Here is a 26,776-nt window from a genome sequence, read left to right as displayed (position 1 = left end):
GGAATGCGCCCGGGCGGGAGCAGGAAGTAACCCCTGGAGACTTAGAGACCTCGGGAGGGCCCGCTGCGGAGATCGGCTCTAGGAAAGGTTCCCTGACCACGCGGCGAGGAGCACGTGAGCGGCGCTGCTTCGCTATAAAAACCCCCGGCTCTGCTGAGCGTGGGGAGTGAATGCAGCGGCAGGACTCGCCACCTGCGCCAAGAGAAACGGCGACTGTGATACTCCCTCCAGGACGCCCGAGACGGTCCCGAGTTTTGGTGCTTCGATCCCTGGGAGTCCGGGCTCCGTGGTGCGTCTAACTTTGAGGCGGAATTCCCAGCACTTGGGCAAAAAACGCGCAGACGCCGGGATGCGAGCGTTTTTGAAAATGCTCAGGGCTTGTTTGACCTTTAGTAGAGTTGGAGGAGGAGTAGCAGAAATCTCGGGCTAATTTCTTTCCGTTCGTCCACCGAAGAGGCAGCCAGGAGCGCCCGGGCTCGCCCTCAGAGAGCCCCCCGCGCCGAAGGCCCCCGCGCCAGAGCCGCCCTTAATTTAATTAAGTCGCGGGATATTCCTGTGCCCCGCGGGAGGCGGCTGGCGATAAACTCCGGACGCCGTTTGTAGATAAAGTTTGGTCCGCTCCACTTGCCCGCTCTGTCCGGACCCGTTGACCGCCCCCTCCTCTAGCGGCGGGCGCGGGCGGGGACATGGCCACGGGCTCGGCTTCCCGGCGCAAAGGGGCGCCGCGCGCGTAGCCGCCGCCACGCTGACCTCCCGCTCCCGCCCGCTACTGCGCTGAGCCCTGGCAGCAAGCGAAGGCTGACGCCCGGAGGGGCAGGAGGCGGCGGTGAGAGGGGCCCGAGGGTCCGTATGGCCGCTCTCCGCCGGCCGTTGGTGTGCGCCACGGAGCTCGCCCGCGTCGCCTCGGGCTCGGAGCGGCTCTGAGCCGCGCCGCCTGCGGGGATCGACCTAGCCGTTCCGCGGAGCCGCGGGCAGGAACCCGAGGAGCGGGAGTCGGCGGCTCTTCCTCCCTGAAGGCAATGTGGCCGGCCGGCGCGGGCACCAGGCTGCCCTGTCCCCGGGACTCTGCGCTCCGGCGGGCGGCTTTCTCTGGGAACCTCACCGCCCTGCCTTCTCACCTGATGCCAGCCGGCCGCAGCGTCCGGGTCTTCATCAGCGCCAACCCTGAAGGTAAGTGCCTCGCTTGCGCTTGTCCGTCTGTCCTTCTATCCGTCTGCGCGGCGGGAGCCAGAAAGAGTGCCATGGTACAGCCGGGCGCGCCGGGCGTCCCCGGGGCTCCCTTTCTCTAGCTAATACCGAGGCTGTCCTGAGCGCTTGGGACTTTAATTTCAATCACTTTTCTTCTTCCCTCGCTCATTCCTTCTGCCTGCTGACTTCCCCTGGGACACCCATTTCTCGCCCCCTGGGTTCTTTTCCCTTGGTCTAAGAAATGTCCGAGGTATTCATAGACGCTTCTGGAAGCTCCATCCTGCCACTCCCCACCGCCACCCCGTTTTTCTTTCCTTTAGCGGTTTCTTCTCCGAGGTTATCGTGAAACGCAAATAAGACGTCCTCTCGCTCTCTCGGCTCCGCGGCAGATTTCGGAATGGGGCTCCCTCCTCTGCCACTTGTTCAGGCCGAGGCGAAGTGAGAGCATGGGGTTCCCCGAGGCTTGCCTCTTGCCGGTGTGCTAGTGGGACCCTTTGTCTTGGGGAGCTAAGGAGACCCTTGGGAACCCAAGATCCGCAGAGATCGAGGGGAAACGCGCTGTGCGGTCCCGAAACAGGCTGACGCTGGTTTCCAGGTGGAGCGTTCAGGATGAGTTCATCTCTACAGTTCGGTCTTGGGCTAGATCACCCCGGTCTAGAAGTTGGCCTTCTCAGTCGTGTTCTAGCTAAAGGCTGGGGACCTGGTAGCTGCTAAATGAAAACTTGTTGATTTATTGCATTCACAAACCACAGCGGCTGAGCTCCGGGTGGTCAGTTTCTCTCTCATCACTACCTATCATTTCCCAGTCCCGAACGTTAACTTTCATTCCCAGTAAGTGAAGAAAAAGTAGGATGCATTTGACTTGGCTTGGATAAAACTGTAAGAGTTGCTCTTTCCCAGAAAAATAAATGTTTGGCCCTAAGATGAGTTTATAGGAGACTGAAATAGGCGTGTGAGATGGGAAACTTGCTACACTCTAACAAGCCTTGGTTCTGACAAAGAAGTAAAGGAGAAAAGAAAGTTAACAGTCATATGGATAGAATCATCATTTCAAAACCCAGGGTTCTGGTTGCTTGTGAAAAGCATTCAGAGGACCTATAAAAAATAGCTTTCTAAAAACATTACTCTTTCATAAAACGCTAGCAGAAATTTCAGGTACAGTTCACCTTATGACAAGGGGATTGGGAAAACAATCAAATAGGTAGATAACCCACAGTGATTAGTATTAGAAGGGCTGTATACTTTTGAGGGAGGGTTTGCCTGTCCTTTTATCAGTTTACAACTCAGTTTCACAGCATTTAGTAATTAAGGAGGCTTTTTGAAAGCTGCAGTACATTCTTTAAAATTCCTTTCATCTGAACTATGTCTTGCAGGATTTTTTACTTAAATCTGGATAAAGAAAACTGTGGGGCTGTGCAGCCTGTTGAAGGACCTAAGGAAGTTTGCAACTTAAGTTTTCGGTGTTGTTTTTAAAAATATTGATAAAACAGCAGTATTTGAGAGAATTTAATTTTCCTGAGCTTAACACTTCTTATGAGGTTTTTTTTTTAAGTGTGCTGATGTAAAACCAGTTAAATAACACTTTTCTTTAAACAAGTTGTTTTTAAATACAGTGAAAAGTCTGTTAATATCATTAGTAGTTTATTTTTAAATTTGTAATTTCTAGGATAAAAATCAGTGATAATGAATTTATATCAAGTTAGCTTAATATTGAATTAATATTCAAGATTAATGTCATTTTTCTTAAGCCAGTACATGTGATTCTATAAATTTTCCCATTTCTTGAAATACGCTAGAAGCTTCAGCGTGTATTAATATTAGGACAGCAGACAAGAGAGGGGGTGGATCATGCCTTCTGGTCACTGAGCTGGGCAGCTTGCACATTGATCTTAAAAGACCAGAAATGTGAATCTTACCTGAGAAATTGCAATAGGAGCAGGACTTCAACTTTATCCCAAATGGAGAGCCGAGGGTATATTAAATAGAAATGACAGAGACAGGTTGTTTTTTTTTTTTAAGAGCCTGAACATGAAGCTTTGAGATCTCCGTAAATGCTCTGTCAGAGACAGCACTTTACCACCAGATCTTTGTGGATATGACTCAGGAAGCAAATGGTTGTGTTTTGGTGCGATCCCATATTAGATTGTTGGCCAATACTCAAGAGCCTCTCCACTGTCAAATTAAGACAAAGAATATTATCTCATGCTTTTCTTTACAAGCGGGAATCCAGTTTATGCTCTAAATAAAAGCTTCTCTGTGTTGAACTCATAGCAGTACTTTTAAGAATCCAGGAAGGATCTCCCTTAGATTGCTTTACAAAGCTTGTATGAAATTTCCCTATCAGTAATTAAGATAATACATGTTTTTAGAACATAGATTAGCTCAGTCAGTAGTTCGGTTTTCGTTCTCAAACCCTGTGAGGATGGTGGACCAGAGGGTGTTCTCCCTATTTTACAGATGAGAAAACTGAGGCACCAGGTTAAGCTAGTTGCCTGAACTCATCTAGCAGAATGAAACAAGCTGGAGCCTGCAGGGGCCTCAAAACATCTCTCTTGGTACTTAGGTTCATGCCTGATTTCTGTAAATGTCTTACACCCATATGGTCAAGAAAATCAGCTGGCTGTAGTCAACAATGCTGGCCTTCCTCTTGAAGCCTGACAGCCACAAGAAGCTGAGTAGCAGGAAGGAACCATAGCTGCCCTGACCCACTTTACCCCCATGAAAAGGTAGCCATAGGAGCATTCAAAGAAATGGCAGGATTTTCTGAACTCTAAAGGACACATTCCTATTCAAAAGTATATCTGCATCAGACCTGTCCCCACTGTGTGATAGACACTCGAGAAGAACCAGTGTGGGAGAGGAGTAACTGTCCCCCGTTCTCTTGCGTGGACGGACCTTGGACTTCATCTAGTCCCACCTCCCACCAACGTAGCAGTCCCATCTGTGGCATCTTTATTAATCCTTGGAATTTTTCCAGTCATTTAACCACTGTCTCTCTGCCGGAATGGCACTTATACCTCCTTGGAACAGTGGTTCTAAAGCATGTATAAATTTCTCCACTGTGATTAGCCTGAATTGAATTGTCTGTGAATATGCAGAGAAGAGCCTGCACAGTTCTCTCCCTGTGACTGAAATTGGAGGGGCCTGTTAAATAGTATTCCTCTTCTCTGCTTCAGTTCTTATCCAAGGCTCCTTTTCTTATAAGGACATGTCTCATATTGGGGACTCTACTTTCATCATCCCAAAGGCCCCACCTCCAAATATGATCACATTGGGAGTTAGGGCTTCAACATATGAACTGGGGCGGGGGGGAGCAAACACTCAATCCGTAACATTCTGCCCCTGACCCCCCTGCAAAATTCATGTCCTCCTGGCATGCCAAATACATTTATTGCATCCCAACAACTGCAAAAGCCTTGTCTTCTTGTAGCATCAACTCTAAAGTCGAAAGCCCAAAGTCTCAACTAAATAATATGTGGGTGAGACTCCAGATAGGACTCATCCTGAAGCAAAATTCCCCTCCAACTGTGAAGCTGTTAGGTAAGTTATAGGCTTCCAAAATACAATGAGGGGACAGGCATAGGATAAAGTTTTTCATTCCGAAAGGAATGAGAAAACTGGGAAAATTGGAAGGAAGAAAAGGATGAAGGGTTCCAAGCAAACCCAAAACCTGGCAAGGCAAATGCCATTAGGTTTTAAGGCTCTAGAATAATCCTTTCTGATTTGATGCTTTGCCTTCTGGACCTGCTGGGGTGGCAGTCTCACCTTTATGGCTCTGCAGGGAGGGAATCACCCACCCAGGCTCCAGGAGGCCCTGCCCCCAAGTCTTTAGGCAGAGGCCACCTCCCCTGTTGAAGCCCAGGTGATGCCCTCCCCCAACTTTGAAACCAAGGAGGCAGCCCTGATGACCTCTGAATCTTTGGGGTCATTCTTCCTTTGTCTTCAAGAAGAACACATGTTCACAGGCAGTAGCCCTGTGTTTCCAATCCTGTAGGGCCTATGAGGTCTGACAGCCTTCCTTTCTGTCAACCTGTCTCCTCCAGTTCATACTGGCCGTGTTTCTGCTGGGCGGGGGGGGGGGGGGGGGGGGCGCGGTCCATGCTTCACACCTATACTCATTTCTTTACCAAATGGTTGTGTGACCACACCCTTACTGTTCTTTTCAGAACAAACCTCCACATGTTTTTTGCAATATGGATAGGCAGAGAGCTTTCAAGATCATCAAGTTCTGATTCCTTTTTGCTTAACAGTTATTACTTCAATTCATCTCTCTTTCTCATTTTACTATAAACAGGAGAAACCAAGCCAATCCTGCAATACTTTCTTAGAAATATCCTCAGCTGAACATCCAGTTTCATTGGTTCTAAATTCTACCTTCCACAAAACACTGTTCAGCCAGTTCTTTGCTACTTCATAAGTCACTTTTTCTCCATTGTCCAATAACATGTTTCTCATTTCTGAGAGTCACCAAAAGGCCTTTGTCGTCGATAGTCTGGTCATGATTGTTTATGTATTCTCTGAGAAGCCATCTCTCCAGCTCTCCTCTTTTCTTTCTGTGCTCTTACCAGAGTTTCCTTTTAACAGTCCCTTCATGGCGTTCTTGGCTTTTTCTAACACGCACCTCAAAACTCTTCTAGCCTCTACCAGGTTCCAGAGCTCTTTCTGCATTCTTAGATATTTGTTTGAGCAGCACCCCACTTCTTGGTACCAAAATCTGTCTTAATTTCCTAGGGTTGCCATAACAAATTACCACAGATTGGGCTTTAAACAACAGAAATCTAGTCTTATGATTCTAGAGTCTAGAGCCTGAAATCAAGGTGCTAGCAGGGCTATGCTCCCACTGAAGGCTCTAGGGAAGAAACTTTCTCTGCCTCTTCCTACTTTGATGCAAGTCCTTGACATCTGTGGGCTTGTGGCTTTATCACTGCAGTCTCTGCCTCATCCTCGTATGGGGGAGAGAGAACTCTTGTGTCTCATCTGCTAAGGACAGTAGTCCCATGGGACACTACCCTCATGACCTCATCTAAACCATTATCTCCCAAAGGCTTCGCCCCAAAAATACCATCACATTGGGAGGGTTAGGACTTCAACATGGGAATTTGGGGGGATACAATCCTTCAGTCCATAATAGGTAAAGTCTAAACCTGAAAAAAGACCAAATATTGCCTTTATAACTAATAAAAGCTGAAGCAGACCAGTATTCCTTATCTGTGATCCTTTGGGCCAGATGCGATTTTGCAATTCCACATTTTTTTAGATTTAGGGGGAAAATGGTGCATATGCTGTTTATTATTATTAATATCTGATAACCAGATATGAATGTGTTTATAAGAAAACATGACTAAGTGCTGTACTGTAGAACTTTCTGCAATGCTGAGGGTCTTTATCTGCATTATTCTATGTGAGAGCACTATTTACATATGGCCCTTGAGCTTTTGAAATGTGGCATGACTAAGAATTTAAATTTTTAATATTTCATAGTGATTGACTTAAATTTAAATAGACTCATGTGACTATTGGCTGTTGTATTGGACACGTAGCTCTAAGTGGGGTAATAAGGACTGTAAGTGGGGTCATGTCCATCAAGGTCAGGTTTTGCCACCATCGACTCAGGTCACTTCAGGTTTTGCTGCCAGATGAATTGGGGAAAAAATTTGTTTTCAACACTGGGGGATTTTGTAATTGCAGGTAAGGGCTGTGGCTCTTTACTGGGGAATGTGGCTTTTAACTTGAGGCAAGTGGGTTTCCCAGTACTGAACCTCAGAATTGCACAGACTTACCCTCCGCATCACTATCAGCAGTGGACAAAGTCCAGACCCCTCCCCATGGACAGAGTTGAGCCCTCTAAAATTTAAGATATGGAGGAGCCGAGAAGAATGACAGGTTTACTTACAAGAGAGAAAGAAGGGACTGGGCTATTTGTGCTCAGATTTTCCTTCCAAATGCATCCATCAGATAAAGACACTTGTCCCCTGAGGAATAAGTGCCTGCCCTGTCCACGGCTACTGGTAGATCCCTGTGTGTGTCAGGAGACATCTGGCGTGGAGAGAAAGATACCTCCAATGCCTTTTTTGTTTATCCCATCCCCCACCCCACCCCCCCACACACACACAGATTTATGCACTGGTCATCTTTGAAGATTGTGCACTTTTGTCCACAATGTTAATGATCGGATGCTGGGTCCATTCCCACTTAGATTTTTTACTTGTCTTTGCATCTTCCCTGACTCTCTTCTCCATTCCTTTGGAGTCTTGGTAGGAAAGCTTATTCTCCAATTGGCAGAAGCCGCAGTAACAAGAGAGAGATAATCCCTGCAGTTGCTGCATCCAATGGCCATTGGCTTTAGCTTGTGCTCCCAGACAAGAGGCAGAACGATGTGCATCAAGAAGTTCACAAGAAACCTAGGAATATTCTTCACCATGGTTCTTCTTACCTTTCCTACAATGCTAATATCCAGGCTCCTTATTTTTTCATTGTTTTTATGAGTCATTGGAAAAAATAGTTAAGCACAAGAAGCATATATATACTCTTCTGATGCTACAAGAACATCTTTCAAAGTTAAGAGTCTTAAAGGAAAATATTGTGAACGGCTATTTTATGATAAGTGCACACAGGACATTTATAATAAATGAATTATAAAATTTTAGTGGTTGAGTCTTCAAGTCCTTCAGCAAACATTATTCAGGCAGGAGAGAATACTAGATACAAGTACAGACTTGAGAGCCAAACTAGCCAGGTTTGACGACTCTTCAGTCCACCGTGCAATGCAGTGATTTCTTAAGCAAGTTGTTTAACTTCTTTGTTCTCAGTTTCATAATCTCTGAAAGAAGACAGTAGTACCTGCCTCACAGGGTTATTGAGTAGATTAAATAAGCTAATAGACGTAAAGCACTTAGAGCAGTGCTGGACACTTATTAAACATTGTTTGCTATTATTGTCCTTATTATCTTTATTAGTTTCCACTGTGATCCAGACACTGCAGGTATGGATATGCGGAGAGGACCAAGGCATTTCGTGCCCTCAAGGGAATGCCATCTGTGAAGCTATCAGAACTCAGTAGTAAAAACAAAAGCCGTTCCAGATACTGTAGGAAACAAACATTGTAAGGGTTGAAGGAGTGAAAGTCAGGGCCACTATTAGGCGTTTAGGTCACATTGCCAAAGCTGTCACCCAGAGGGCAGGAAAATGTAGAAGCCACTGCCAGGTTCACAGCTGCCGCTGGGGACTGGGTAGCTGGCTGGCTGGCTTCTACAAACACGTGCATCTGCCGAACCCGAGTGTCAACCACAGCTGGTGGCAGAAGAACCTCCCTGGTTCCCCTTGCCCTCCAGATCTCACACAGATTGTCCATCTGGCAGAACGGGATTGCATTCGGACCCTGGCCACAAGTACGACTAGGGCCTCCAGGCTTCCAGCCCCTCCACCACAAGGGAGAGAGTGAAAGAAGTGGCATTGGATGTTCAACCCCAAGAAACAGTATCTGGCCTGGGGTGGGAGGGAAAGCATATTCACTCGTTCGCTTATTCAACCACTAATAAGCGAATGAATGAAGCACCCACTCCATATGGGTGCTGTTCTGGTGCTTAGAATACAACAGTAACAAAACAGGCCAGGTCTCTGCTCTCACAGAGTTTACATGAATCATAAATTATATGTGATGGGCACTGAGCTAAAATATGAGCAGAGCATTAAAGAGACAATGAGGAGGAGTAAGCCAGCTTGGGGCCGAGGATGCGGGGTTGGGAGGGTGCCCCAGAGGAAGGAGTGTAGAGCCAGGGTGTAGAAACTGTTCTATACGATAACGGAATACGAGGCAAAGAGATGGCGAGATCTCTACAGGGAATAGAGAGGGATAATCTTGATTATTCAACGAAGAGCTTTTATCCTTTTGAATAAGAGTGGCACTGATGTCTTGAGGTGATGGTATTGTTTGTCCCTTGAAAGTGGCTCCTTTAGAATGACATTTGAGAAAGCGTGACTTGGACCATATAGGTACTCTATGTCCAAATAGATCATGACTTTATGGTTTAATAAATCATCTACTGATCTTTAAAAATTCTTGTTACACCATAGCAGTTGTGCATTTGCCATTTTAAAGGGCATCTGCAAGTTTGTATTTTGTTTCAGTTGTCTGTTGCTGTGTATCAACTTGCCCCAAAACTCAGTGACTTAAACCAGTGATTTACCATTTCTCACTCCTGTGTCTGGCTCCTCTGTGCTCCTCCATGAGGGCTCCCTCGCTCCAGCTTATTCTCATCATTCAGGATTCATTGTAGGGGACTGGCTTCCCCAGAGAAAGGAAGTGGAAGCTGCTGGGCCTCTTCAGGCCTGGGCTCCAGAAGTCCCAAAATGTCACTTTCCCCGCCCCTGCATCCTATCTATGGGAGTCATTAAGGTGAGCCTAGAGTCAAAGGGAGGGGAAGTAGACCCCATCTCGTGACGTGGGGTGAGGCATGTGCATGCAGGGAGGGGAGGATTTCATGGTGGCCAACTCTGAAAGCTACTGAAACTCCCAGTTATAGTGTGTGGTTTCTTTGGCTTGGCTTTGTTGTAATTAGATTAAATGAGATAACACATGAAAATGTAGTAAGCTGATAGCCTGACACATAGCGAGTGCTCAACAAGCGTTACTAATCATAATAGTTGCTGTTGCGATGATGACGAGCTGTTGAGGCTTGACAGTGACTCTGTAAACTGTACCCTTGTAGATCCTCCCACATTCTGAACTGACGGAAAAAAGACCAAAGAGTTTGCAGATAGGAGATCAAATTATCACCACTTTTGCTGATAAAGGTAACACCAGAGGATGCTTTTGTGCTTCCGAACACTAAACATTGGAATGAGACCGTCTTCTGCCCCCGCACTGGCAGTGGGGCTGGGGAGGGTGAGGGGCGGAGGGTCTGTTCCACAGAACGTGGAGTCTGGAGCGGGGAGCACAGCCACGCTGTCTGCGGACAGACGGGTCACTTCCCCGGGGAGAGGGGTGAGCAGGTGGCTTGAGCTGGTTTATTCTTCCCACATTTTCCAGTCAAACAAGTCACCCTTTAACTTCCCACCCGATTCTGGGGAGGGTAAGCGAGGCAGTAAAGAGAGTCCGGGAGTCTCCCGCTCCAGAAGGGCTTCCCTCCCCTAGCACGAATATTCCACTTATTTCGATTTTAACATTTGTACACGGTGGAAGCCTTCAGTTACCCAGGATCATTTTAATCAGATCATCTAGTTTGACATACCCCAAATTATATCCCAGTGAAATATCTTAATACAAAGAAGGGGAGACAGTGAGCTATAGGGTGTTACATACCTTGTATATAAAAGCAGAAATTACATGCAAATATCCGTATCAGAATACTTCTGTAAGATAAGTGCTTAGCATGGCTTTGGGAAAAGTCACTTTATCTCTCTAGAAATAATTCGTTTTAAACCACTAAGTTTTGGGGTACATTGATATGCCGCAATAGACAACTAAAAAGTACAAACTCGCAAACACCTTTTAAGATGGTAAATGATAGAATTCCTACGGAGTAACAGGCACTCATCTACAAAGCAGTCGAGTTTGATAAAGTAAGCGGACAGTTCTTTTCAACTCAGGAAATTCTTTTAAGTCTCATTCTTAATGGTCGTGTGATTTAAATAAAAGTAAAACTTGTAGTAGTAGATGGCTCACAAGGATTCATAGGTGCTGAGTTACGTACAATCTAAAAGAAAATGATATTAACTTAAAGATTCCTTTGTATAACTTCTTCAGAGCTTTGGTTTCCATCATGTTTTCTGCTGTAATTAAACAGAATTCATTCTACAAATTAACATATGTTGGCTGTTGTATAATTAGAAAAAGATTTGTGTGATACTAAGTTAATGAAAGGTTAAAAAACTGCAGCTTTGGATGCAATTCAAAGGGAATAATACCCACTTCCAATTAAATACTTCCTTGAAATCTCATTTTCAATCCAGAATATTTCAAAGACTTTGACATGGGGGTACACTCAAAACAGAGAGCAAAGCCCAGATGTCAGGTGTCTTATTCCAAGAGTGATTGCAGACTCTAACTCAGAAATGAAATCACAAAATTGAAAGGGTATCCTTCATAATGCTGGATCTGATCCATTATGTATAGTGTCATTCAGAGAGATTCTTGCCCCTGAATATATTTTCTTTAGATTTTATTCTAAGCATCAGCTGCAATATTTGTTAGATAGGCATTGTATACACCAAACTCCTAACTGATTGGTGTGGAGAGTTACGAAGGACGTAAGAGACATATGCTGCTGCCTTTGTTTTTTAGACTCATCCATCTAGGAGGCAGGGCCAACACAACTGCCAAAAATATCAATGCAAACACTGGCTGTGAGAGGGATGTTTATGTGCAAAGGTCAATTGGAATAACTGGAATCAAACTGTCATATCTGATATCCCAGTCAGGCATGAACTGGTCAAGTTTTGTTAAAAGGGTAAGACCAAGATGTATCAAACCTAAGAAAGAGACCTCTCTACTGTAGTGGAGTGGCCAGCGGGGAAACTGGTCCAGCTGCAGGTGATGAGAACGAGTCCCTCTGCTGAGACCACTGAAAAGAAGACATGAAAAGAAAAGCTCCCTCTTAAGCCCAGGGTCACTCTCTTCGGAAGCCCAAATAATCTATGTAGAGAATCCACTGTAATATCAGTAAAAGGAACATGCAGGAAAAGTGTAAAAAGATCCAGACCTTCCCACCTCTGAGAAGCTACCATTGGTAGGTATGTATATGCAAACTTGTGGGGGACGATTGCATTCATAAAATAGGAATTTCACAATTTAACGAAATCACTCCGAACTGGTAAATCTTATAAAGTGGGAGGCTTTTGTCACGTGGCCCCCAAATTTTTTGGCACTCCTCCCTTTGACAGGTGGAACCTATGACGTCTTTCCTTGAATCTGGGCTCTCTGACTGGTTTTGGCCAATAGGATACAGAAGAAATGGCACAGTGCCAGGTTCTGGGCCCAGGCTTTTAGCAATTGGTCACTTCATTTTCTGTCTTTGAAACACTTGTTCCTTAGACCCCAGCCACCCTTGAAAATATCCCTTAAGAGAAGTGAGCGGTAACACCAAGTTGCCAGCAAGGAGGAGGAGCTATCTTGGAAGGAGTCTCCCCCCACGCTCCCCCACGCCCCCCCACGCCCCCCCCCAGCAGAATCCTCCCAGCAGACCAGTGTTGTATGGAGCAGAAACCCCTTCCCCACCAAACCCCGCCCAAACTGCAGATCCACGAGAAAAATGAATGATGATTGTTTTAATTTGTTATGCAGTCATAGATAAGTAAAAGGCATAAAATGAAACAAATGCACTATAGTGTGGACTGGCTAAGGTGAAAGAATTTGGGGGGCAGATCTGGATTTGCATCCAGAGATTTGTTATAATCTTGGTAAAGCACTTAATTTCCTCAAGCTTCATTGCCCCTCAAACTGCTGAATGTTGAGCATAATATTGGGTTGACCAAAAAGTTCGTTGGGTTTTTTCCGTAACATCTCACGGAATAATAACAATGGTAACTACCTTACAGGGCTAGCATGAGAAATAAATAAGCACCTAAGACAATGTCTGAAAGATAGGGAGGGCTTAAACATTCTAGATCAGAATTTGCTAAAAGCCCTAGGCGATACAGAAAAGAAGAGGTATAAGGTTACAAGGGAATGAGAATTACTTGAATAACTGCTCTTTTGTAAATTGTGGCATGAAATGGGTCATTGTTCTTAAAGTATGCCACCTATATAATCATGTAAGCTTTTAGCTAGAAGGGACGAGGTAAAAACAGTGTATTTTTTTTTCTTTTTTAAATTTTTATTTATTTATTTTTGGCTGTGTTGGGTCTTCGTTTCTGTGCGAGGGCTTTCTCTATGCGGCGAGCGGGGGCCACTCTTCATCACGGTGTGCGGGCCTCTCACTGTTGCGGCCTCTCTTGTTGCGGAGCACGGGCTCCAGATGCGCAGGCTCAGTAGTTGTGGCTCACGGGCCCAGTTGCTCCGCGGCATGTGGGATCTTCCCAGACCAGGGCTCGAACCCGTGTCCCCTACATTGGCAGACAGATTCTCAACCACTGCACCACCAGGGAAGCCCCAAAACAGTGTATTTTTTAAATGTTGGTTTAACACATAAATTCAGCCCAAATTATGAGGCATTAAGTTAATAAGTTACATCTTTAAATAATAGAGCAGCCACACCTTATAACTTATTTACAAAAAAATTATCTGGGAAAAAAACCCCACTTTTGAAACCATACGTAGCAAGCAGATTTCAATAAAACGACATTCAAAGAGAATAAGAAGTTAGCACTTTCTCCTTTTAATGTAAGACGTGCTAAAATCTTATACTAAAAATCGTTTCTTTCACACATAGAGTCCCTTTAATGTTGCTTTAAATCCACATGAAGGTTCATAGGTCATTTTTTTAACTCCTTTTAATCTTTTAGGCCTTGATGCACAGTTTGCTTTGCCACAGATGTTCCAAAGAGCATGTTGGGCCACATTTATGTGGGAACGACCACTCTTGTTAAAAAATGAGCAGCCATCTTTATCTAGGAAGGATTTCAATACAAATCTCATGTATGATTGAAAACTGTCTCATTCCAAGTGGCTACTATGGTAGAATGCCCCAACCCTTATGTAAGTTGATCATTCTTGTGTGCCTGTAAATGTTACTGTCAGCCTGCATTATATTGAGGAAATAACATAGGTGTTCCTGTTGAAGTTTGGGGTGGAGGAGAGTAGAAAGGAGGCATGAAGAGAAGGGAGGAGATGGAGCTCTTGGGTGAATCAGTGCATAAATACAGCCAGGGGTAGATGGATGATAACTTGAATCTGGAAAGGGTTAATTCATCTGTTCGCTAATTCTGCCCTATAAATCTCAGAGTAGCATGGAATTGAGAGAGAAGGCCCTGGCATCTAAGAATTTTGAAACAAACAATTTTTTTTAATTAATTAATTTTATTTATTTATTTTTTAATTTTTGGCTGTGTTGGGTCTTTGTTTCTGTGCAAGGGCTTTCTCTAGTTGCGGCGAGCGGGGGCCACTCTTCATTGCAGTGTGCGAGCCTCTCACTATCGCGGCCTCTCTTGTAGCGGAGCACAGGCCCCAGACGTGCAGGCTCAGTAGCTGTGGCTCACAGGCCCAGCTGCTCCACGGCATGTGGGATCTTCCCAGACCAGGGCTCGAACCCGTGTCCCCTGCATTTGCAGGCAGATTCTCAACCACTGCGCCACCAGGGAAGCCCTGAAACAAACAATTTTTGCTTTTGAACTTTGAGTTTGGTACTCCTTGGAAAGAGCTAGGTACTTTGGCAGTCTAGTCCCTCTTGGGGCAGGAGAGCCAGAATGCTGAGCATCAGCAGGGCGGAGGGAAGCCAGGAGCCTGCCATCCTGGATGTACCTTGTATGATTATTTTAAAAAAAAGGAAATCGAGGGCTTAGCCAAATGCTTTGGTACTTCTACCAAGATTTTTAAATATTTGAAACTCACTCTTTGGATTCAGTACTTATTTTCTAGTCTTTTCTTTTTGTCGTTCCTTACCATTTTCCTTTTGGAAACTTACAGTCTATCTCAACTGTGTCAAAAAGAAAAAAAAAGTTTCACTTTTGCTGATAATCGTGAATAGGATCAGAGCAGACCCATGCTCTGCAGGCGGCTCTAGTGGGTGTATACGCGGGAGGGAGGGGTCCCTTTTTACACTCTGCTGACCTCAAAATGCGTAAGTAAGTTGCCTCTCTGCCAGCACCTGCTTATGGGGGCAGGGCAGTACAGGTTTCTAGGCCACGAGTTTCATTCGATACCACGGCATCCAAGAATCACAACACTAGCATCCTAGATTCAGTACTGCCAAATGTTTACCTGTTGTGTGACCTGGGGCAGGTTCTAGAATGTCAATCTTCCTTTTCTGTCAGAACAAAAAACATCTATATTGTATCAGTATATCTTACGGAGTTCTGAGGGAGTTCTGAGGACTAAATTCTAATGTCGTATACACACAGTGAGCCCTATGTAGAAACAAAGCGTTCTTCTTTTCTTAAAACTCTTCCAAATACATGAATCTTAAACTGACTCTAAGCCAATATTAAGTAATTAGGTTCCAGTAAAATAATTAATATTGAGTACTCACACAGAGTAGGTGCTCAAGAAAGACTTGTTGAATTCAAAGTCATCTTAAGAGAAATGAGAGTGGAGAGGAGGTGGGGACAGTCTACCCACAGATCCAGCCTTCCCAGGCGTTCCTGCAGGACCAGCTCTAGTGCACAGAACCCGTCCCCCTAAGTTCCAGTCCCTGTCACCTCCCACCCTCACCTCCAGCAGAGCCAACCCTCTCTCTGGCAATATACCCAAACTCATACCTGTATGGCCCCCCGCTCTTCTGGGTGAGACTAGGTCCCTACAGGGATGATTGCAGAGACCCAACCATTGCAGACCCCATCCCCCAGGCTAGAGCTTCCGTGAAGCCACATTCCATGCATACAGCTCCTGATTTTTTGCTGTAGCCACCCAAGGGAGAGGAAAATTGGCGGAGAAGGGCGTCTTCCTCTCAGGAAAGCAGGGACTGAAGGATGATGAGGTGAGAAGAGATTTCTGCCATGAAACAAGACAACAGCCGTGCAGTTTTAAGTTCCCGTGCAATTCTCACAAAAACAATGAGAAATCAGATACTGCTAATGTTATGGTCTAGCTGCAGTGTGACTTTGGGGGCCAGTTAGGAACCTTGCCACTTTCTGTAACATTATCTTTATGGCAAGTTTCATTTTGTGTTCCATTTAAATCATGCGCAGTCAGGCTTGCGTATCAGCCATTTAGAAGTTGGAGAGATTTGAGCGTTTTCACTAGAGAACTTTCTCGTTTTCTAATAGCCTGTGTGTGCGTGTAGTATAATGTTTGTGTCCTAGAGGCCACCTGCAGTTAGGAGGCATGAAATGGACTGAAACGTTTTGCCTTCTACTTTTGGTTTGGACAGTACCTCTGCTACCTTGGGCAGTTCTCCCTGGGACTCTTTTCCTCATCTGTAGAATGAGGTAGATGAAAAACAGGACTTCTGGGACCTCTTTCAGCTTCAGGATTACATTACTCCATTTCTTTGAAACTCCACAGCAGTTCCATTTTGTTTTATTTGTTTTTAGGAAGAGGAAGTGTGGGCTCTAGCTCCTACCTTTGTGAACAATTACTCTATTGTCGGAAAAATGATAATAATATCCCCTGACCTCCTTGACTCAGATATTTGTCATGATAATGGATGGAGAAGCACTTCTGAAACTGCAGTGTACTACAGAAGTGAACACTGTTGATTATTTGAATGTCGAAAGTACAGCAGAGGACAACCAAGTCAGTGGGAAACCTCACCAGGATTTAGAAACCCTTCCCACCTGTTCAGTATTAAAACTGGAGAGTGTGAGTAGGATGAAATAAGCATAAATGTCCTCTTCTTCAGGCCTACAAATGAGACTTCTGGGTTGACAAACTTGTTGGGCCTTTGGGTGAGGTGGTTGAATATAAACTCCTGGAGAGAAGGGGTTACATCTCCACCCTGAACTGTGTGATGGGATTCATCATGTGTGTACATCCAACACATGATACACACGGGGACTAGTGAGTGATCGAGCTTAAAGGTTCACAATCTGGAGCTGGAAACACTTGAGTTTGAGACCTTGCTCTGTGCCATTTTCTGACTCGGTGACCTTAAGCAAGTTATTTAAGCAAATCTACAATTAGAGAAATTTTCTCTAGAATTGAACATATCATAGGATTCTTATGAGGCTTAAATAAGATAAAGCTTGTGAAATGCTTATCACCTGCCTGGCACATAATAAGTCCTCATTAAGTGTTAACTAGGTTTATTTTTATCATTGTTGTTATTTATTAGCTCCATTATCTCCTTACCTAGCAGAGGCTGACAACTCAGTTAGTTAAAGAGGTGACATCAAGCCTGGCTCAACTAGCTGGCAGTCATTAAAAAAAACAAAAACAAACTCATCTGCTAGTGGTATCTTTGTTGCCCACTCAAGTAGAGGAGGGAAAGATATGTGACATGATGATGATACAGTTGGGAAACATTTATATTCTATTTGTTTATATTAAGCCAGAATGTTTATTTCCAACTGTCAAGGTTGACATCTTAAGAGGCCATGGTTGTTACAAACATTTTAAAAAGCGCTTTTGTAGAATTATCATCAGAAATAAGTTTATGAGCTAGGAGGATAGGCATGCCTTCTTGCTTTACAGTCAGACCCTGTTTTTAATCAGAAATTCACTACAGTCATTTTACAAATATTTATTGAGGGCTTTCTACATGCAAGACACTGTTCTAAGCCCAGATGATATAGAATTTAACTATGTTAAATAACTGTGTTTATTTAACATGCACATCACCCCTACTGTCATGGGTTTCATGTTCTAATGGAGGAATCATGTGAAAAAAGCAAATAAATTAAAATATCTTTAAAATATCTTTGTAAACTTTGTAAACTCCTTGGGATGACGCATACCATGAAGAAAAATGAAGCAAGGTAAGGAGAAAGAGTAATGGGCAGAATTACTTTCCCATCAATGAGTGGTCAGAGAAAGTCTGCCTGATGAGATATTTGAACAGAGTCATGCATGGAAGGGAAGAAGGGAGCCAGCGAGATAACATGGAGGACAAGCATTTCTGCCAAGAAGTGCATGCAAAGAAGAAGCAGTAAGTGCAAAGGTCCTGACGCAGAGCATGCCTTAGGTGCCCAAGGAGCAACAAGGTCAGTGTGGTGGAGAACAGATGGAGACAGGGCAATTTTCACAAAATGTAACACCCCAGTATAGCAGGCACCAACCAACCAGAACAGATACTGTCTATCAGCAGCCAGTAAGCTGCACCTGTGTGTCTCCACTGAGCATCAGCCTTGGTAGACAATGAGATCAGGGAACATATGGGGGCCAAGATCATGTGCAGCCAGCATGTTATCTAGACTTAGCTCCATAAACCAACTTTACCCACAAAAGATAAGGATTTTTCACTATTTATTTGGGTAGTATCCCATTCATTGATTCCATTTATTTTTAAAAGTGATTCTAGGGCTTCCCTGGTGGCGCAGTGGTTGGGAGTCTGCCTGCCAATGCAGGGGACACGGGTTCGAGCCCTGGTCTGGGAAGATCCCACATGCCGCGGAGCAACTAGGCCCGTGAGCCACAACTACTGAGCCTGCACGTCTGGAGCCTGTGCTCTGCAACCAGAGAGGCCGCGATAGTGAGAGGCCCGCGCACCGCGATGAAGAGTGGCCCCCACTTGCCGCAACTAGAGAAAGCTCTCGCACAGAAACGAAGACCCAACACAGCCATAAATAATAAGTAAATAACTAAATAAATAAACCCCCCCCAAAAAAAGTTAAAAAAATAAAAATAAAAAATAAAAAAATAAAAAAAAAAGTGATTCTAAGAGAAGTTTCCAAAAGTATTTCCAACATTGTTGGAAAAGAGGGTGTGTCAGTATTCACTTGGATGTATATGTAGGTTTGTTAAAAACGAACCTGATCAGTGTTTTGTTTTGTTTTAAATTCAGCAGTTGTTCAGTATCCTAATGAGGTAGAAAGGTGTGCAGCCTAACCTGCCTCTACTGGCTGCCTGGGTCCCTGGGAACTAGAATGGAAAGGGATGAGAGACATAATAATCAGATATTTAGAGGAAGCAGGTGGCAAATGGCCCCAAACCTTGGAAATAATACCCATACAAGAGAGGAAAAAGCCATTTAAACATATGTGACCTGGGTAGACAGGAAATCCTCTCTGAGGTGGCAGAGAGGTTGGGGCCTGCCTTGGTCTCTGGGTGCTGGAAAGTTGCATTGGCTCTGCTTGGTGTAGCTCCAGGTGGATCCCTTAACGAAGGCTCCAAGGAAATCTGTTGCAAATTCTTTGTATTTTTTTTTTTAAAATGAGTTCAAAGTTTATTTCCACTGAATGGATGAGAAGTTCTTTGGGATCAAATGAGGAAAAAGAGTCAAATTTCTTGAACTTTAAAATATTAGGCTAGGGCTTTCCTGGTGGCGCAGTGGTTGAAAGTCTGCCTGCTAATGCAGGGGACATGGGTTCGAGCCCTGGTCTGGGAAGATCCCACATGCCGCGGAGCAACTGGGCCCGTGAGCCACAACTACTGAGCCTGCGCATCTGGAGCCCACGCTCCGCAACAAGAGAGGCCGCAACAGTGAGAGGCCCGCACACCGCGATGAAGAGTGGCCCCCGCTCGCCGCAACTAGAGAAAGCCCTCGCACAGAAACGAAGACCCAACACAGCCAAAATATAAAAATAAAAAAAATAAAAAAATAAAAGAATATTAGGCTATAATAAACATTAGAACAAAAAATTTAAACTTAAAAAATAGATTTTATATCATCCTTGACTTTTTATCCATCCAGATACTGGAAAGTTTCTTTGTTACACATTTCTGAGTAACATAACATTATTACTTGGTATTTATAAAATATCTTCATTTACAGCATATCTTATTTTTTATTTTTTAATTTTTTAAATAATCTTTATTGGAGTTTAATTGCTTTACAATGGTGTGTTAGTTTCTGCTTTATAACAAAGTGAATCAGCTATACATATACATATATCACCATATCTCTTCCCTCTTGCATCTCCCTCCCTCCCACCCTCCCTATCCCGTCCCTCTAGGTGGTCACAAAGCACCGAGCTAATCTCCCTGTGCTATGCAGCTGCTTCCCAGTAGCTATCTATTTGACATTTGGTAGTGTATATATGTAAATGCCACTCTCTCACTTTGTCCCAGCATACCCTTCCCCCTCCCCATGTCCTCAAGTCCATTCTCTAGAGCTGCGTCTTTATTCCTGTCCTGCTCCTAGGTTCATCAGAACCTTTTTTTTTTTTAATTCCATATATATGTGTTAGCATATGGTATTTGTTTTTCTCTTTCTGACTTACTTCACTTTGTATGACAGACTCAATTTCGTTTCTATTTATGGCTAAGTAATATTCCATTGTATATATGTGCCACATCTCCTTTATCCATTCATCTGTTGATGGACACTTAGGTTGCTTCCATGTCCTGGCTATTGTAAATAGTGCTGCAGTGAACATTGTAGTACATGACTCTTGTTGAATTACGGTTTTCTCCAGGTATATTCCCAGTAGTGGGATTGCTGGGTCATATGGTAGCTCTATTTTTAGTTTTTTAAGGAACCTCCATCCTGTTCTCCACAGTGGCTGTATCAATTTACATTCCCACCAACAGTGCAAGAGGGTTCCCTTTTCTCCACACCCTCTCCAGCATTTATTGTTTGTAGAATTTTTGATGATGGTCCTTCTAACTGGTGTGAGGTGATACCTCAGTGTGGTTTTGATTTGCATTTCTCTAATGATTAGTGATGTTGAGCATCCTTTCATGTGTTTGTTGGCAATCTGTATATCTTCTTTGGAGAAATGTCTACTTAGATCTTCTGTGCATTTTTGGATTGAGTTGTTTGTTTTTTTGATATTGAGCTGCATGAGCTGCTTGTATATTTTGGAGATTAATCCTTTGTCAGTTGCTTCATTTGCAAATATTTTCTCCCATTCTGAGGGCTGGCTTTTCATCTTGTTTATGGTTTCCTTTGCTGTGCAAAAGGTTTTAAGTTTCATTAGGTCCTATTTGTTTATTTTTGTTTTTATTTCCATTTCTCTAGGAGGTGGGTCAAAAAAGATCTTGCTGTGATTTATGTCATAGAGTGTTCTGCCTATGTTTTCCTCTAAGGGTTTTATAGTGTCTGGCCTTAAATTTAGGTCTTTAATCCATTTGGAGTTTATTTTTCTGTATGGTGTTATGGAGTATTCTAATTTCATTCTTCTACATGTAGCTGTCCAGTTTTCCCAGCACCACTTATTGAAGAGGCTGTCTTTTCTCCATTGTATATTCTTGCCTCCTTTATCAAAGATAAGGTGACCATATGTGCGTGGGTTTTTCTCTGGGCTTTCTATCCTGTTCCACTGATCTATATTACTGTTTTTGTGCCAGTACCATACTGTCTTGATTTACCATAGCTTAGTAGTATAGTCTGAAGTCAGGGAGCCTGATTCCTCCAACTCTGTTTTTCTTTCTCAAGATTGCTTTGGCTATTTGGGATCTTTTGTGTTTCCATACAAACTGGGAAATTTTTTGCTCTAGTTCTGTGAAAAATGCCAGTGGTAGTTTGATAGGGATTGCATTGAATCTGCAGATTGCTTTGGGTAGTATAGTCATTTTCACAGGGTTGATTCTTCCAATCCAAGAACATGGTATATCTCTCCATCTGTTTGTATCATCTTTAATGTCTTTCATCAGTGTCTTGTAGTTTTCTGCATACAGGTCTTTTGTCTCATTAGGTAGGTTTATTCCTAGATATTTTATTCTTTTTGTTACAGTGGTAAATGGGAGTGTTTCCTTAATTTCTCTTTCAGATTTTTTGTTGTTAGTGTATAGGAATGCAAGAGATTTCTATGCATTAATTTTGTATTTTGCTACTTCACCAAATTCATTGATTAGCTCTAGTAGTTTTCTGGTGGCATCTTTAGGATTCTCTATGTATAGTATCTTGTCATTTGCAAACAGTAACAGTATTACTTTTTCTTTTCCGATTTGGATTCCTTTTCTTTCTCTTTCTTCTCTGATGGCTGTGGCTAAAACTTCCAAAATTATGTTGAATAATAGTGGTGAGAGTGGGCAACCTTGTCATGTTCCTGATCTTAGTGGAAATGGTTTCAGTTTTTCACCATTGAGAATGATGTTGGCTGTGGGTTTGTTATATATGGCCTTTATTATGTTGAGGTAAGTTCCCTCTACGCCTACTTTCTGGAGGGTTTTTATCATAAATGGGTCTTGAATTTTGTAAAAAGCTTTTTCTGCATCTATTGAGATGATCATATGGTTTTTATTGTTCAATTTGTTAATATGGTGTATCACATTGATTGATTTGCATATATTGAAGAATCCTTGCATTCCTGGGATAAACCCCATGTGATCATGTTGTATGATCCTTTTCATGTGCTGCTGGATTCTGTTTGCTAGTATTTTGCTGAGGATTTTTGCATCTATGTTCATCAGTGATATTGGCCTGTAGCTTTCTTTCTTTGTGACATCTTTGTCTGGTTTTGATATCAGGGTGATGGTGGCCTCATAGAATGAGTTTGGGAGTGTTCCTCCCTCTGATATATTTTGGAAGAGTTTGAGAAGGATAGGTGTTAGCTCTTCTCTAAATGTTTGATAGAATTCGCCTGTGAAGCCATCTGGTCCTGGACTTTTGTTTGCTGGAAGATTTGTAATCACAGTTTCAATTTCAGTGCTTGTGATTGGTCTGTTTTTATTTTCTATTTTTTCCTCGTTCAGTCTCAGAAGGTATGTGCTTTTCTAAGAATTTTTCCATTTCTTCCAGGTTGTCCACTTTATTGGCATATAGTTGCTTGTAGTAATCTCTCATGATCCTTTGTATTTCTGCAGTGTGACTTGTTACTTCTCCTTTTTCATTTCTAATTCTGTTGATTTAAGCCTTTTCCCTTTTTTTCTTGATGAGTCTCTCTAACGGCTTATCAATTTTGTTTATCTTCTCAAAGAACCAGCTTTTGGTTTTATTGATCTTTGCTGTTGTGTCCTTGATTTATTTTTCATTTATTTCTGATTTGATTTTTATGATTTCTTTCCTTCTGCTAACTTTGGGTTGTTTTTGTTCTTCTTTCTCTAATTGCTTTAGGTGTAAGTTTAGGTTGTTTATTTGAGAATTTTCCTGTTTCTTGTGGTAGGATTGTATTGCTATAAACTTCCCTCTTAGAACTGATTTTGCTGCATCCCATAGGTTTTAAGTCATCTTGTTTTCATTGTCATTTGTTTCTAGGTATTTTTTAAATTTCCTCTTTGATTTCTTCAGAGATCTCTTGGTTATTTAATAGTGTATTGTTTAGCCTCCATGTGTTTGTATTTTTTACAGATTTTTTCCTGTAATTGATATCTAGTCTCATAGCATTGTGGTTGGAAAAGATACTTGATATTATTTTAATTTTCTTAAATTTAACAGGGCTTGATTTGTGACCCAAGATATGGTCTATCCTGGAGAATATTCCATGAGCACTTGAGAAGTGTATTCTGTTGGTTTTGGGTGGAATGTCCTATAAATAATCAAGTCCATCTTGTTTAATGTGTCATTTAAAGCTTGTGTTTCCTTATTTATTTTCATTTTGGGTGATCTGTCCATTGGTGAAAGTGGGGTGTTAAAGTCCCCTACTATGATTTTGTTACTGTTGATTTCCCTTTTTATGGCTGTTAGCATTTGCTTTATGTATTGAGGTGCTCCTATGTTGGGTGCATAAATATTTACAATTGTTATATCTTCTTCTTGGTTTGATCCCTTGATCATTATGTAGTGTCCTTCTTTGTCTCTTGTAATAGTCTTTATTTTAAAGTCTATTTTGTCTGATATGAGAATTGCTACTCCAGCTTTCTTTTGATTTCCATTTGCATGGAATACCTTTTTCTATACCCTCACTTTCAGTCTGTATGTGTCCCTAGGTCTGAAGTGGGTCTCTTGTAGACAGCATATATACAGGTCTTGTTTTTGTATCCATTCAGCCAGTCTATGTCTTTTGGTTGGAGCACTTAATCCATTTACATTTAAGGTAATTATTGATATGTATGTTCCTATTACCATTTTCTTAATTGTTTTGGGTTTGTTTTTGTAGGTCTTTTCCTTCTCTTGTGTTTCCTGCCTAGAGAAGTTCCTTTAGCATTTGTTGTAAAGCTGGTGTGGTGGTGCTGAATTCTCTTAGCTTTTGCTTGTCTGTAAAGGTTTTAATTTCTCCATCAAATCTGAATGAGATCCTTGCTGGGTAGAGTAATCTTGGTTGTAGGTTTTTTCCTTTCATCACTTGAAATATGTACTGCCACTCCCTTCTGGCTTGCAGAGTTTCTGCTGAAGGATCAGCTGTTAACCTTATGGGGATTCCATTGTATGTTATTTGTTGCTTTTCCCTTGCTGCTTTCAGTATTTTTTCTTTGTATTTAATTTTTGATAGTTTGATTAATATGTGTCTTGGCACGTTTCTCCTTGTGTTTACCCTGTATGGGACTCTCTGCACTTCCTGAACTTTATTTACTATTTCCTTTCCCATATTAGGGAAGTTTTCAACTATAATCTCTTCAAATATTTTCTCAGTCCCTTTCTTTTTCTCGTCTTCTTCTGGGACCCCTATAATTCGAATGTTGGTGCATTTAATGTTGTCTCAGAGGTCTCTGAGACTGTCCTCAATTCTTTTCATTCTTTTTTCTTTATTCTGCTCTGCAGTAGTTATTTCCACTATTTTATCTTCCAGGTCACTTATCCGTTATTCTCAGTTATTCTGCTATTGATTCCTTCTAGAGAATTTTTAATTTCAATTATTGTGTTGTTCATCATTGTTTGTTTGCTCTTTAGTTCTTCTAGGTCCTTGTTAAACGTTTCTTGTATTTTCTCCATTCTATTTCCAAGATTTTGGATCATCTTTACTATCATTACTCTGAATTCTTTTTCAGGTAGACTGCCTATTTCCTCTTCATTTGTTTGGTCTGGTGGGTTTTTACCTTGCTCCTTCATCTGCTGTGTGTTTCTCTGTCTTCTCATTTTGCTTAACTTACTGTGTTTGGGGCCTCCTTTTGCAGGCTGCTTGTTCGTAGTTCCTGTTGTTTTTGGTGTCTGCCCCCAGTGGCTAAGGTTTGTTCAGCGGGTTGTGTAGGCTTCCTGGTGGAGGGGACTAGTGCCTGTGTTCTGGTGGATGAGGCTGGATCTTGTCTTTCTGGTGGGCAGGACCGCGTCCAGTGGTATGTTTTAGGATGTGTGTGACCTTATGTTTTTAGGCAACCTCTCTGCTAATGGGTAGTGTTGTGTTCCTGTCTTGCTAGTTGTTTGGCATAGGGCTTCCAGCACTGGAGCTTGCTGGTGTTGAGCGGAGCTGGGTCTTAGCTTTGAGATGGAGATCTCTGGGAGAGCTCTTGCCGATTGATTTTATGTGGGGCCAGGAGGTCTCTGGTGGACCAATGTCCTGAACTAGGCTCTCCCACCTCAGAGGCTCAGGCCTGACACCTGGCCGGAGCACCAAGACCCTATCAGCCACACGGCTTTCTAAAGAGAGTGGTGTGTGTGGTGAGTCTGGCCTCCAGCCAGTGGGTCCGACGCTGACACACTCCCGCCTCTGCTCCTGTTAAAAATTCTTTAAGAGGGAAAACTAAGGCAGCAATTCTGAAGCCCATTATAAAGTTGTTGGGGCAAGGACCACCAGCACTATCCTGTCTGCATCTGTGAGGGCAGTAGCAGCAGCAATGAGATTGATGGTGATCAGTAGCGGAAGCTTAAGTGAATTCACCTGGGATACCTTACAGCCCAGCAGCAGCTGTGATATGACCGCTGTCAGGGACAGTGGGGATGCATGGTACGGGTTTCACAGCTGCTGAGATCCCAGGGCACTGTATATGTATTAAAACCTATAATTGCAGTAGCAAAATGTAATGGCGTGCAAGGAGAATGCATAAGCCACATGTTTCATAACAGATCCCCAAGGTAATCAAGAGTTTCATACTGGCTGTTACTTTTTCATTCACGCATGTGTCCGTTCACTCACAGGACCAGTAAGTGTATGGTTGGAGCTGTCCACCGCTTCCCCTCCCCCAGTCTGGTTTGGAAGCTGAGGGAGCATGGGTTACACAAGCTTTCAAGATGTTAACAATCACAAAGGATTGTGTGGCTTTTGGCTCTGGAATCTGAAAGTGCCAGGTGTATCTGGATTTCACTACGTCATAGCAGTGTGTCTTCTTTCTGTGAGCCTTTTAAATGGGGCTAGTAATAGGACTTGTAAGCTTCCTATGAGAATTACTGGGATAATATATGAAAAGCACTTAGCTCTGTGCCTGGCATAATAGACACATTAAAGCTAGTTCTGATGATTCAAAATGGGAATAGAATTATAGACTGGGGAGTGTGGGGGATAGGGAGATGAAGAGGATGAAGAGGAGGAGAAAAGAAAAGGAAGAAGGTCGAGCAGAGGGGGAGGAAGGAGTTAGGGAGGAGAACATGCAGGGAAAAAATAATAGCCGAGAAAAAAATCAAATGTGCCAAGCTATGTGAAGACAAAATATTCTATAAATTTAATATAAATTTAATTTAATATAAATTTAAATTTATAAATATTCTATAAATTTTAAGAGAGTCAGAAATTATTTAAGAACCAGAGACTGATAGACTGGAAGGGGCCCTAAATGATATTTTTTAAAGGAGAAGAATTTTTTTTGTTACTTGAAGAAGAAATGATTTTACAGTAGGGTTTTAGATGGTCATTGGAATCAAATGATTGCTTTTATTCCTGACTGTTTGCTGAGTTCCTGTAAACAGTGAGATGAGTAATACTTTCTGAGCATCCCTGAAACAAGATAGTAATTAAAGAGAATGCTAGAGTTGTATCTGATGGTTATTAAGATGGAGATTCCAGAGTACAGTTAATAGCCATTCAATCATTTCAGATTGAACTAACCAAGCCATTCCAAACCAAAGGAGATTTTGGACTCAAACTCCTCAATCTATCTGTCTACTTCCAATTCTAAGAGGTAACTGTCAGCTTAAAATTCAGTGCC

General features: G+C 42.8%; 1 protein-coding gene across 1 annotated transcript in view; it reads left to right on the top strand.

Moving 5' to 3' along the window:
* Window positions 1-1,019: 1,019 nt before the first annotated feature.
* Window positions 1,020-26,776, top strand: part of NWD2 (NACHT and WD repeat domain containing 2) — a 187,764-nt gene continuing 162,007 nt past the window's right edge. The window contains exon 1 of the mRNA XM_007178834.3: window positions 1,020-1,170. Within this exon, the coding sequence (XP_007178896.2) occupies window positions 1,020-1,170 (151 nt within the window). The remainder of the gene's footprint in view (window positions 1,171-26,776) is intronic.

This window comes from Balaenoptera acutorostrata, chromosome 5 (genome assembly GCF_949987535.1).
Source record: "Balaenoptera acutorostrata chromosome 5, mBalAcu1.1, whole genome shotgun sequence".
NCBI lineage: Eukaryota > Metazoa > Chordata > Mammalia > Artiodactyla > Balaenopteridae > Balaenoptera > Balaenoptera acutorostrata.
This window is presented reverse-complemented; position numbering and strand designations above follow the sequence as displayed.